This window comes from Semicossyphus pulcher, unplaced genomic scaffold, assembly GCF_022749685.1.
Source record: "Semicossyphus pulcher isolate SPU_LCO1_2020_fin unplaced genomic scaffold, fSemPul1.0.p SCAF_14, whole genome shotgun sequence".
Taxonomy (NCBI): domain Eukaryota; kingdom Metazoa; phylum Chordata; class Actinopteri; order Labriformes; family Labridae; genus Semicossyphus; species Semicossyphus pulcher.
The window spans coordinates 27,936,180-27,950,693 of record NW_027211648.1 but is presented as its reverse complement, the minus strand read 5'-3'; the positions used below and the strand labels follow the sequence as shown (position 1 = coordinate 27,950,693).

Genomic DNA, 14,514 nt, shown 5'->3' with positions numbered 1-14,514 from the left:
GTATATATAGATGGACGACGCGTCTCCATCTGCTCTCTTTGTACAAAATTGATGCCAGAAAACCACCCACGATATGCGCTGCCATCTTGCAATGGTGACATCATTTGGAGCCAGAGGTGCAGATTACAGAAAAAAACAGCAAGGATCCCGAACGTCGCTATATTTAACAGCAGAACAGCTTCGTGTGTTGCTCTGAGGTTAACGTTCACAGATATGGAAACGTCGAGGATTGTTGCTTTAGTTACGTTTCCTCTCACTGATTGTCCTCTACTCTGCTAATCCGGAGCAGATCGGCTGCAGGAGCCGTATTTGTCAACAGAGCTTCACTTTTAGGGAGCTGTCATGTCTATGACAGTCTATGGTCCACACTGAAAGGGAGGACCTCAATGGAGTGACTTTATTCCCAAGCCTTACTGAATACTCGTGATATCACGCATTGACTACTGCAGCTCCCTGCTGGCAGGCCTTCCTGCATGCACATTCAGACCTCTGCAGATGATCCAGAGATATCCCTCCACTGGCTCCCAGTCGCCTCTTGCATCAAATTCAAACCCTGTTGCTCGCTTACAAAACGGCAACAAAAACGTCTCCTGCCTACCTGAACACCCTCATCCAGGTCTACACCCCCTCCTGTCTGCTATGCTCTGCCAATGAAAGGCGCCTGGTACTCCCATTACAACAGGGCCCTAAGTCTCTAACTAGACTCTTCTCCTCTGTCGCCCCCCGGTGGTGGAACGAGCTACCAAACTCCATTCGGTCTGCAGAGTCCCTTTCACCTTTAAGAAGAAGCTAAAGACCCAGCTCTTTAAGAACACCTCTGACCTTATATTGATGCTTCGGATGATGATGACATTGAGGATGTTGTTTATGTTGTTTAGGATATTCATGATGATGACCTTGTTGATGTTGCTGATGATTATTATAAAAAAAAACAAAAAAAAAACACCATATACACTGCCTGTTACTTAAACAGTGTATGCATGAGAAATAGCATTATATGAGATCTGAAAATAAGATATGAATTTTATGTTGATATTAGGAAGTAAGTATATTTACTTGTGCTACTGTGACTAACCTCTGTTTGAGTAGGTTCTTGTTGTCTTCAAGAGTTACATGGTCTTCATGGTCCCTCATGAAGGTCTCAAAGGCCTCTTGCTTCCCCATGGACAGCTGGGGACCTGAAAAGAAGATCCAGTGCAATGCTTAAGCTTTCATTATGAGTAAGAGGCTTGGTCCATGCAGAAAACACTTTCCTAATTAAACCAACAACAGAAAATACCATCCTAACGAGACTACATGCTTGTCATGCTATGAAAAGAAATCTACTAACTCTGGGAAGCTGTGTCAGAACCTGCTGTGAGACCTGAGCTGTGCACGTTCCCACATCCACAGGTACTCAACTCCAATCTGGCAGCCAGATGCCAGCTAGAGCCTCACTCATGTAGTTGACCTCCCACCTATTACTGATTAGAGAACTAAGGGGCTATTAGCCTTCTATTCGCTGTTTAAAGAGAACATAAACACAAATATAAACAGAAACTTTTCACATGTCAGCATTAAATGGCGGATGCCCCCAACCTGACTTTGGCAACGTGCCACATGAAGGGAAACAACATAATTTTGGACACAACATCCAGAGGTTTGGGAATATTTTCATAGGCGTGTAATATTATTAAATGAGCAATTGCCAAACATCTGCTTGAAATACCTTTACAAAAGAGCTCAACCAAAACACAACAGTTAGTTCTGATTACGTGTCGTGTTTGTTTTAACCTGTGAACATCACATTTATTCCCAAATCATGATATTTTGACACTTTGACCTTTGCCATCAGTGTGTGAATGTGACAAGTAGTGTAAAAGCACTGTGAGTGGTCTAAAGTACAGTCCATTTACCATTTACCATTTGCAATATATATATTTCGTAAATGGTTAAAATGACATAATAAATGGTGTCCTACTTCTGAGGTGAAAATTGAAACCCCAACTACATTCATAAGGGTGGATACCCAGTCAGGGGCACAGCCCAGTCCAATTCCAGCACCTTGGTCCTACATGCCAAGATGGAATAGTGCGATGAAACGTGCCAAGGTGCAGAAATTGGGCTGGAATTGGGATTGGCTATAGTTAAGAATTTCTACTTCCTGGAGTTATAAGAGAAGTTTGCACGTCTATCGAAGCTCTCTCCCCACACAAAAAAATATAATTTAGTTAATAGTTTTGTGTTTGCAGCAAACAAACTTTTCTGTACGTAAGACTGCAGTGGATTGTGTGTGACCTAATCTTATAATAGAATACAAGCCACCAGTATTTTGCAAGATATTCGTGGAAAAACCAAAGCCTCACAGTGATCTCTAATGAATTCCACCCTTGTTAAAATGTGTGGATCTTTGTGACAAACTGCTCTAACCAAAGACACACGCAGGACAGTAACTCATGTGAGATTAATTGTGGGACAGTCAGGAATTTTGTTTCTTTATTTTTGGAATGTCGTGATTGAAACCAGCAGGCGCTTCATGGACATACAGCGTGCTGCAAGAGCCAACCCCAACAAATCAGTTGAAGGGGTTTCTTGAGGGGAAATGCACTCCATTTGACTTTTGTATAAAAGCAACATTCCAGGAATATCTCAGAGTGATATGACATCATATAATGTTGTACTAACATAATTTGTGGTAATGAGATCACTTGGACCTTAGGCCAACTTTCCTAATTCTTCTTTTCCGTGCTTCGAGTGCTGACAACCCACAGAGGTTTTACAGCGGAGGAATGTGTCGTGACTATTGTTGCTGTTTCAACAGATTTTAGAAATGAAATACCAGCAAAGTGAAGTATGACCATTCTTTTCCATCAAGTCTGACACCAGCTATTAACTGTCTGCAAAAACAGTTAGAGCTTGTCAGAAAAATAGCAAGATTTCTGGTACCTTGAAAGTTTCTACTGAGGTTTCCTACGAGGGACAGTAATTTTTGACTCACTGGCGGTTTCCCTATTGTCTTTAGACTGGCCCACACTAAAAGATTTTTAAAATCTTAGCAGATGTGTAAAATGTGAGAGAGCCCACACACGATGACAAATAACGATAGATTGAACAGTAGGGTTCCTGTAGTGTGAGGAGAGCAACGATATGACTCAAACAGCACACACTGACAGATTCATTCACCAACAACCAGAGTCCGACTCTCACAGCGGGAAATCTCACAACATCTCGTTGGTCAAAAGAGACTTTAGAGTAAACAAACATGGCGGACGATGGGCAGGAAGAATTGGCGATGATTGACTGAAAATTAATGAAGAAAAAAGAACAAACTGTGGATGAAGTGGTGGAGACGGCGTGAACATGGGCTCTACATGTTACTTTATGCTTCACGTTTGCTTTTGTTGCCATGGCTGTGGATGTTGTGCTTCCTGCTTCAGTCAGCTTGCTTCCCAATTGGCTATCATTTGATTCCATGGTGACGATCCACAGAGTGTGCTCGGCTGTCATCGGGATTCCCCCCACACAACAGGATATCGGATCGTAAATATTGAACATGGGTTCGATTTGAAATGGGTGCGGCCATGGCGTTCTTCAGAGCAGAGGAGTGGAAGTAAAATCACTCACTTAACATCCCTCACAGCACAGGAACATCTGGAGAGATCGTCTTTAGAACCATCAAACAATCGGGACTCTGCTTACTTCTGTCTGAAGAGGGGAGTTGGGCCCATAATGGGCTTGATTATCTTGTAGTGTGAACCCCGCATTATGCTTCCAGAGAAAAATATGAAGGGCCTGTTGGAATCATCAGTGTCTCATTATGTGAAAGCAGGATTTACAGTAAGATCTAACTCTCTCTGTATCTCCCAAGTGTCCTCTAGTTTCTGTGAGCTTAATACATCATCAATACATCACCAGCCTGAGTTACAACAGGAACACCTTGTCCATCCATTAGCCTCTTTTTTACACAACGTCAAACAATCTTTGGAGCACAAGAAAAAGACACTGAACTTGGAATGCCCCCAAATATTCAACCAAACAACAAAGCAATGAGAAGAGTCTGGCCAAGCCTTGCCCTTAAGGATGGTGGCCTTGTGGGTAGTGTATGCATGTGATGTAGTTCGTTGTGGGAAGTATGTCTCGTCTGTGCTTGAGTTAGGAAAAGCAGCAGGATGTACTTCAGACACAATGAAGCTCATGCTTACCAGATAAGCTCAGAGTGAAGTACAATGGTTGTGGTTAGGGTTGTCTAAGCCAAGCTAACGCTAACTGAATCAGCCAAAAGAAACCAGTGGTCTCCTAACTGCAGATCAGGGAGCAGCAGCTGGAACAGTGGCTAAGTGTCAATCCATCACTTGTTATTTATATAGCCACAAATCATAAGAAAAGTTATCTCAGGACTAGTCTGTAATCTTTGTTACGGGTGGGACAAAATATCGATACAGCAATATAGTGTCATCCTGACTCGTGCAATACACTTATCTTACTTTACAAATATTTGGCGCTTAAACAGATTTCCCTGTGATTTTCACTCACTGCTCACTCACTGCTTCATGACTCCTCATGGTGGCGTTTTTGTCATGAACGAGGGTAATAAAGGGAAATGAATCGGCAGAAGAATGAGTTACTCATATACCTTGATGTATCAGTAGATGATTGTTGATGACTCGCTGTATTGTTATATCATTGCTACCGTGGGCCACTTATCGAGTATCGTATTGTATTGTGAGTTACCCTGCGATTCCCAGCCCTGCTCTTGTTTATATTAGACTGAACCTGAATCCATGAATCAGTGAACGTTGAATCCATCATGCTAATCCTTCTTTGGTGCCATCAGAGATCCAGTTGACAGAGACAAGGGAGGGACATTGTTATACTGGTCCAACACATTCAGAATCTGTACCACTTATGCAGTTAGCACTGTTCCTAAAAGGCAGCCTGCCTTGTGTCTGCACATGTAAAATTTTGATTTTAGATTTTCATTGTTATGATTTTGCATTGCTCCGTAATGTATCACAGTGGGGTTGCATTGTGGTGCAGTGGTTAGCGCTGTCACCTCTCAGCTAGAAGGTTCCTAGTTCGAGTGGCTTGGACGAAGTGGGTACTCTCTGTGTGGAGTTTGCATGTTCTCCCCGTGCATGCGTAGGTTCTCTCTGGGTACTCCGGCTTCCTCCCACAGTGCAAAGACAAAGACTCTAAAATTGTCCGTAGCTGTGCGTGTGAGCGTGAAAGGTTGTCTGTCTCTATGTGTGAGCCACAGTTTTTTTTTCAGGCCTGGAACTTTCACCCAAAATAGTCAAAAAACTAAATTCATATTATCATCATGCCACGACAAGCTGACTAATGACTCAAACTGCTAGTTGCTTTGGGAAATCTTTACTCGGAGCAGCTCTAAAGAGTTCATCTGTACCTGAGAAAGAAGACTCAATAACGACAAGGTAAACTCACAGATGTTTTTCAGACCCTTATGTCCAGTTTGCAATTAACACTGTGCGTAGTAGACTTTAGTTTACAAGGAACTCCAGACCTTGTTATGTGTGCAGATGACTTCTCCAGAGACAGTGGTCATCAAAAAGACATAAATGTTCATGTTCTATCCTGTGCTGGCAAAGCTAATAGCCCAGTGGAGAAGAATGTATTATGGAAAGAGTACAGCCGATTATATGCCATTCAATCAGCATGAATGGTTTCCATGGAAAGGTCATCATCATTACATTTACAGTTAATCTTCAGGGGACAGCAATTATCCTAACCGTAACCATAGAGGCTTCAGGCTCCAGCACCAGACCCTCAGATTAAAGAGAAATTAAAACATACACAAACATACTGTGACCCATCGAACATAAGCAAAGGATAAGCAGAGTGCATTTGTTTTGAATTAGGACAGAGTAAAGAACAATGATCTAATGTGCATACAGTTTGGTTACGAGTCTCCAAGTGGGTCATGGAAAACAGGCTCTCCAGATGTGAAAGATATATAACACAGTGCACTGTCTAAAACAACGGTGTCAACTACGTCTAATATTGTGCACTTTCAGCATATTCAATATGTAACTGAATATAGCAGCCTCTTGCACAAACTTTTGACACTGTAACTGATGCTGTTAATAATTGCTGACACCGGGTTTGCTCCGGGATTCCACGTTGTGAAAGTAAGATACAAAAAGTGTGAGAAGTGTCTTCTCTGATCACCCTGGAACTTCTCAAGGTGTTCTTAAAAAGCCCTTGTTTCCCACAGAGGAGTCCTGGACACCATCATGCTTTCCCTGCAGGTTCACAGCTGATGACGTTGGATGTGTGTCCAGCTCACAGCGCTGGTTGCAAACAGAGCACAAAGAGGCCGAGATTTCCCAAGAAGTGTGAGAAAAGTGGATGAACATTCCAGAGTGGACATGTAAGTGCGACCAGGGGACTGCAGGGTCTGGGAATTTTCCAACAAATTGGACAATGATATGCAGTATCAACGCCACTGGCAAAAATACCCAATCAAGTCATTATAAAGAAGTGTTTCCAAGTGATGTAAGATGCTAACACCATCTGAGCAATGTTGAAATCAATGGAGCTGATTATCTATTCAAGAGCTGACACTTTGACAGGCTAACATCCTGCAGCGATAACAATCCAGTCTGGCCATGATTACTTGTGTTTTATTACTGTCTAATCCTTATAAAAAGATATCAGCATAAGAATGCAGAATCTGTAGACGAGGCGGGACAAGATGTTTGGAATTAGAAGCGTTCTAGTTTCCTTCGTAGTCTGAGAAGTATTGACCAATCATGTTTGAGCTGGCTGTGGTTGGATCAAGAAAACTAGTCCACGTGTAGAAAAAAAGACATAACCGAAATGTAATCCAGAGCCCATCAGCTATAATCAGACCCCAATTTAGCACTTAATTAATCTATATAAGAAGATATTTACATATGAGTGCACTTCTACTCCATTCTTGCATGTCTTTGGATCAAAACTATGACACTTGGGCCAGAAGAGGTAGTGTTGCCCAGGATGTCTGTTATCAGTTATCTGTTTATTTGCTGGTGACACGAGAAGCCTCAAAAAATGTCCTGTTTGCCCCAGAGTCTGAATCACAATCAGACTTTGTTGCTAAAATTGGCCAACATAAAATTATGGATATCTACTTGTTAAGTACTGTCATCTTTCCAAGCTGACCCCACATTAGGGATGGGTATTGAGAACTTGTAATTTTTGGTACCAGTACCTGATGCTCCTATCTGTGTTTAACGTAAACATTCTGTGTTATTTAATGTAGTTTTCATCCAATCGTTTCATTCTAAGGTAGCTGGTATCCATCCCCTAGTGATGACGAAGGCGCAGACGTCAGGCAACGACGTTACATTGTTGTGGTCTCGTGCTGGAGAAAGTCCAGCACGTCTGTAATATTTATAATAATAATAAACTATAATCTGAAGTACTGCAGTGTGTTTGACTGCTTTAGCAAGGTGGCTAATGCTAACGCCATTGCTAGCATTACAGCTAGTACGTCCCAGGTGCTGCCTCAGAGTCCCGGTGGCTCTGATAACAATGCTGCCTGGTTCTTATGAATAAGCCTGTAGTTATTCAGTCACTGTTCTTAGCTAGCTTTGGTTATTAGCATTTCTAAGTTATGTTCCAATTGAATCCATAGACAGCGTCAGTGAAGCAGCGGCCCCAGCTTCATATGCAGGGGGTCACGTTAGCAGAAGTTATACCCATCCTCCATCCCAGCTAGCAGGGAACGTTCCCATAACATCTGCTAACATTACCTACAACTTCTAATTATGTTTGAAAGAAAACGTTTCAATCTAATATTCAAATAGATGTTTCTCATTTCAAATAATGTTCTTGTAAAGTTAAAACTTAAACTAAGACAAAACGTTTATAAAACATTTGCTCAATGTTACATAAAAATAAATCTTTTCAGGATGTTAGTGCGGCCTGAACTATCAGAACGTGATTTACGAAACGTTCCTGAAATGTGATTTAAACATTCTCACTGCAACTGTAAATGTTTTCAGAGAACGTTCTCCTGCTATTAAAAGGAACATTCTGACAACCAAATAAAAACGTTCCGCTCAAAACATGACCAGAACATCACATGTAACATTCTCAGAATGTTCTTAGAACAAAAAATGAGCAAGGTGGGATCTGGGATCACTAAACGAGGGAACAAACTGCAGAATGCCACAGAGCCGTCGGCACGGTTACTGTAAAAGATTTACTTCACTACAGTGGAGTTCAGTTGTTTAAGGTACGCTAGTGTCTGATAGCTCGCCTAAGTGGGAATTTTGAGTTGCCATGAGAGCCAGAAAACTATATTGGTATTGCTTATGATGTTACTGTTGCTACATTTACTGTTAATGTTAAGTGTTGTTACTGTAGGGAGTGGACCACAGGCCTTAGCCCCAGTTACAACCCCCCCTTCCGGAGGCACATTATCAGACACCCTAATAAAGATGTCTTTATTTTTTGCACCAAATAATGGACAGTAGTATATGTATCGGCATCAATTAGCAGTATTGGTATCGATACAGGTATCGCTAAATCCTAACGATACCCATCCCTACCCAACATAAACAATTGAACCTTGATTTTGGAGTATTTGCTTTAAATAGTTTGCAGGTTCAAATACAGAAGAGATGCAGAGTCTGTAGCAAATGTGAGCACCCTTGAGTGATTCACTCAGACTGCAGTCACTGACTCAGGATGTGTAAATGTGGTATTCTGGCGAGAAGTTTATTAAGTGTTACACTACCAGTCTGTTTCCTAATTTAGGCACACAGGAAACATGTCTGCTGATGCCATAGATTTCATGCTGGTGATGGTTCAATTACAACTGTTACTACTGTAACTCTACATTGGAACCCACTGCCCAAGCTGTTGGCAGCTCATTAATGAAAGTGTGATAATGACTGCTGAGTTAAAATACAGGCTGAGCTGGTGATCACTCACATAAAGACCTGAGGGCTGCACAAACAGGATCTTGGCTTAGACTTAGCGGTTATCATCCCGATGTTAAGATCATCTGAGGGCCTATTTTCCACAAGGTCAACTGTTTTATACCATAAAATATATTAACCATTCACTCAATGAGGCTGAAAACAGCCGAGGAAATGTAACTTAAAAGTGGTAGTGGTGACCTTTTGAGTGTCATAGCCAAAAGTAACTTTAATTCAGACACTGATGTTTTAATGCTTGAGCCAAGAAGATTCTTCACAATGACTTGTAAACATTAGTGTTAAAGTAATGACCCGTGCCCTCTCTCGTCTGATTATAAAACAGCTTGGTTATTAACGTGTAATATGTCAATGTTCTCTATGATATAGTATGACTCTTAAACTACGTGAACGACATTCAGGATAACACACCAACTCAAACACAGGAGTCATGAAGGTACTTAGTAATGTGTGTGGTCAAGAGGGATACAAGAGATCTGACAGTTAAACATACCCAGGATATCTGACCTGGCTTCACTAAGCCTAACAAAATCATCCCACTGAGAGGTCACACGACACAAGTCAGTAAGTCAACCCAGCGGTGGAGTTTGCAGCATATGATCAATCACAAATGTGGACAAACTTTGGACAGTTTGGCATAATATAATAACAATAACAATAACAACTTTATTGATCCCCAAGGGTAAATTCACTTGTCTGGCATCTCTTATTATTTACTAAAGAATTAAAAAGTCTGATGGCTGTGGGTTCAACCTGGCTCCAATCTCAGAGACAGCTTTTTTCACCAGTTTGTCCAGTTGCCTTGCATCCATGTGTCTCATACTGCCTCCCCAGCAGACATATATAAATGTGTACATTAATTGAGCAGAAACATGAGCAGACTTTCTTTCAACATCATGAACTCTGCTGCAATGAAAACAAAACATACAGAAAGCCTGATCAAACATTATTCATTATTATCTAAGTGTTTGGTTGTGATGCAGAAGCAGCAGATGCCACAAAGCCACTGGACTGAATGGATTAGAAACCACGGAGGAAATAAAAGGACTTCAGACCAGGTGAATACAGACACAATCACACACCATTCTGGGAGACTAATACACATCATTAATCAGTGGTTCTGTAAAGCCACAGCCAACCAACACAATACTCTGCATTGTCCTTTCGATGAATGACTGACTCACTCACCAACTCTGACTGGATTGAGTTCAAACTTGTGTTTGTTTTTTTATAGGCTCTTCTTTCAGGAACCCTGTTGCAATTACCCCTGTGTTGGCCTTATTACCACACTGGGCACCATTACACAAAAATGTGGAGGAGGATGACGGAGCTGTGGTTCAGCACAGACAGGAGCGCAGCCTCAGTTTGATGAGCTTCTGGCTCGTACGCCTCATGCCCGATGGCTATGACCGAGCTCGTTATAAGGGCTTGAGTTCATCATCACAGTTAAGGCTCCACTTAACCAAAATGTAACAACAAAAGCCAAGTAAGTGCTGCCTCGGGCTAAGCAGCCTATCTGGAAGCTTGTTTGGCTCGACTTTCAGTGACCACCATATTCCTGTTTACACCAAGTTCATGTCTAAAATGTTACAAGTGGTCTGAAGTCTGAAGTCAAACACTACTAACTGTGCCATCTCCGAGTCTCTTCAAAGACGTTCTGTTCTTAACTCTCTGAAGGTACGTGCCATGGCAGAGCTACATGGAGATTAACTAACCAGCTGCATCACTGTGAAGGCACTCCAATACCACAACGAAGAGTCATCTGCCATTTACTGGAACCATGTATACTATATTTTTCCATGTATATATTTGCCAAAGAAGCCCACTGTAAATATCCTTTGGCATGTTTACTCATATAAGGTACTGTGTATTCTCGCATTGGACTCAAAGAACAGAATGAATGTGGTATTTTGCAGTGTCTTTACGTTGACTTGGACACAATGCCTTTAAATGGAACAATGTGGATCCATGTTTGTCATCCCGCTCAGGTCTGAACAGTGTCTCTTTTGTTTATATTGCAGAATTCTTGGCCCTTGGTGCCTGCTTCAGGTTCCAGCAAGTATTAGAGGTTTAAAATCATCGGCTTTTCATCAGCAACAAATTACAGGTTTAATATAGTGTACCGTCTAATACTGCTCTGCTGACACGATTACAGTGAACCACTCGATGACCTCTAAAAGGAAACTCCTGGATACATGCAATCCCACTGATGACATTGTTTATAATAAGACAGAGCAGGGAGCTCTGGGATGCAGTAAAATCCAGAAATCAAGGATTTGTCATGGCCCACAGGAAACCTCAACAGAGACAATGAGAATCAGCCTGACCACCAAGAGCTGCCTGCATTCCAACAGAGAAACATCACCTGTCTGTACTCTCAGCGCCCTTTCCACACGATGTCGTCTCTTCTTCCGTTTGAGTCAACATCTGTGAAAATTTAGTTTGACTTAGACAGTACTTTGGTCTCCTTTGGAATCGTACTTATTAAGTTGCAGTGAGCGGCCACAGTTCAGTGCCAAAGACCACCTACAACAACTAAAAACAAACAACACATGAAATGAAAAACAATGTTTAACCATGCAGATTGTTTTGGTTTTCTTTTCCAAGGTTTGAGATAACCATCTCTGAGAAATCTGCCTCCACACCAACACACTGAAGTTGGGTCGGCTGTTGTTTGTGGAGCTGACAGCAGGAAAAATACTTCCAAAAATCAAATTCTTTCCAGGTGTTTCTGAGATACCACATTCACGAGAAGTGAATAGATGTGAGCTCATGGTGACTTTTGACCTTTGAACACCAAAATCTGATCGATTCATCCTTGAATCCAAGTTAGTCTGTGCCACATATGAAGATGTTACCCTTATAAGATAAGATAATCCTTTATTCCCGAACCACCTCAACTAGCTCCTTTCGATGCGAAGGAGTAGCGGCTGTACTCCAAGTTCCTTACCCTATCTCTAACGCTGAGCCCAGACACGCTCAGAAGGAAACTCATTTCGGCCGCTTGCATCCGCGATCTCATTCTTCCGGTCACTACGCAAAGCTCATGACCACAGGTGAGGGTGGGAACATAGATCGACTGGTAAATCGAAAGCTTTGCCTTCAGACAGACGAGCAGGGACATACAAATTCCACAACCTTTACAAGAGACAGAATCCCTGTTTCTTCGGATAATCCAGCTTTTTTTTATAACTACTTTTTACTGAAATAAAATGTTTAAGTCAAGTCAAATATTTTATATATAAATATATATATATATTATATCACATTTAAAACAACGTGAGCTGACCAAAGTGCTTCAGAGACAGCTACAGATGTAGAAAGAGATAAACATACAGGAATCTCCCTGTGAGACATTAGAAAGAAGGCAGCTTTAAGGCTTCTGCATTCGCTTTTGAAACAAAGAGGCTTTTAATTCAAATGTAAAGGTCATGTGTAACAAAGCCACAAGGATGGAACTGGCAGCATCACATAACCAAACCATGTCACAGTTACATTTGGACCACATTTTTAACACTTAGAAAAATGTTTGTTGAGACATACCAGGAATAATAAGTCTTCTTAAAGTACCTCTTTTCATGTACTGTACAGCTCGTCCTCCATGGTCCTCAGAGAGGGTATCCGTGCTTCCCTCCCTCAATGGTGTCTTTATGGATGACCTCGAGGCTGAGCTCTGGTTATTGGTGATGTTTGCAAGCTGAGCAGCAGCATCCTGGGCCCTCTTCTTCTCCTTCTTCAACATCTTGACCAGGATACCTGCAGGAGCTGAGTTAAGGACTCTAAATGTTCTTCCTTTTCACAAGGTACTGGAGGGAAGGGGATTTTCACATGTATGTTCAAGGATCTATTTCATATGATGTTCAGAGTGCAAATTTGATAATATAAATAAACAACACACAAATCACAGTCATTTGTACAGAACTTTAAAGGTTTAAGTAGGATTTTCCTAGAAAAATAAGATATAGACTTGTACAAATGTAATATAATATAAATCATCACTTATGGGCCTCTATACATGTGTGTTGGTGAGTGTGTGTGCAGACCCTTGTGAGACCCTTCCCTCTGCATCCATTCTGTTGTTTCGCTTTGCACGGGACGTTTCCAGGAGGGGCGCTGTCGTGGTTCCCTGAGCCAATCACAGCGTACAGGTGAGTGTGGGAGTGGTTCAAATTAGCAACTGGGCCCCATTCAGACCGGCGAACATGGTGAAACAGCGATGCAGAGTTGGACTTCTTTCTGTTGGACAGGCAGGTGCCTCAAACTGGGTAGGACAAGCTAACCGGCGGTTAGCATGCTAGCGCAAAGGTAACTGTGATGCTGTCAGTGCTAGCTCGTAGGGTGGGCGTGTTCTCGCACGAGAGAGTGAGAGTGAGCTTCTGGTGACGAAGAGCCCAGGAGGAGGGGCCCAGTATGTATTGTTGACATAATACAAGGACAAATCCTGCTTATTATACCTTTAATGAAAGTTGTTCACTAAGTGACAACATACAGTAAAAAGGTAGCATCCATTTCCTGAAGACAGCAGGCTTCATTGTGGGCTTTTAATGATGGCTGAGTGCTGTCATGTGCTCAGGAAGATGTCACGGTCTGGGATGGATCAGTGGAGAGGAGTCAGGGAGGCCACATTACTCTACTTGTCTGTGTTTTTCAGTCCAAGTGTAGATGTGCCGGACTGCACTAACGTGAGTGTGACGGAGAAAACTGAGAGGCTACAAGGGATGGCGAGAACTGCAGCTTAGATCTTGTTCACACTTTTATTGCCATGACCCTTGTCCCTATGGCACGTCTGTAGGCATTATAGCAATTAACTATAATAGTTTCCTCTGTTCCATTTCCTTCACATGACACTATTCTGTATTTGATTTAGCCTCCTGCTCAGAATGCTTTCAGCTGGACTTAAATATTTCTAATATTAATGCAAACAGCAGATTCGTTCAGCACTTTAAAATTTGATTATCAGATTGACGCCTGCTTTATGACTTGTGGAGTCACTTTTACTGTATAACAGGAGCACACTGCTCTTTTCACTACTGGCGAGACATCGCTAGAAGACATTTTTTTTTTGCAATAAGGGCTGCTGACGGAGGGAAAATTGGAATTGTATTAAGTAGAACTGCATTGGGAAACGTATAAAGTAAAACACATTCAGGACATTTTAAAGTAAGTTGCCAAGATTGCTTTTAAGATGTCATCAGAGAGCAAGACATCAAACTTTGTCTCGGGTTGTTAAGGGAAGGGGCAAAAGCTTAGCTTAAGTTTTTCTATAAGACGTCTGCTTGTAAAAAAGCTGCCTCGTCTTTGGTTTTGATCTTCGTATGTTACCTACACAAATAAAACACCACGGCCTCATAAAATATTCATTCAGCCTCTGACCTGCGCCTGTTTTTCCACTATAAATGGACGTGTGTTTGATGGCCTAATCACAACCCATACTTTCAAGGCAACACATTAGGCTGTGTTTAAAGCATGTTCCTATCATGAGATTAGCAGACATCCACTTGTGGCCAGACTGAAACTGTGGCGGTCAGCAGATCATTTGGGATATTCTGAGACAAAAATTCAGAATGTCATTATTTTGGATGATGAA

General features: G+C 41.8%; 1 protein-coding gene across 1 annotated transcript in view; it reads right to left on the bottom strand.

The window, feature by feature from the left end:
- The window catches only part of kif6 (kinesin family member 6), an 89,286-nt gene that overhangs the window by 21,343 nt on the left and 53,429 nt on the right, over positions 1-14,514 (bottom strand). The window contains exons 13-14 of the mRNA XM_069661123.1: positions 12,498-12,683; positions 1,076-1,178 (exon numbers count right to left, since the gene is read on the bottom strand). Of these exons, the coding sequence (XP_069517224.1) occupies positions 1,076-1,178; positions 12,498-12,683 (289 nt within the window). The remainder of the gene's footprint in view (positions 1-1,075; positions 1,179-12,497; positions 12,684-14,514) is intronic.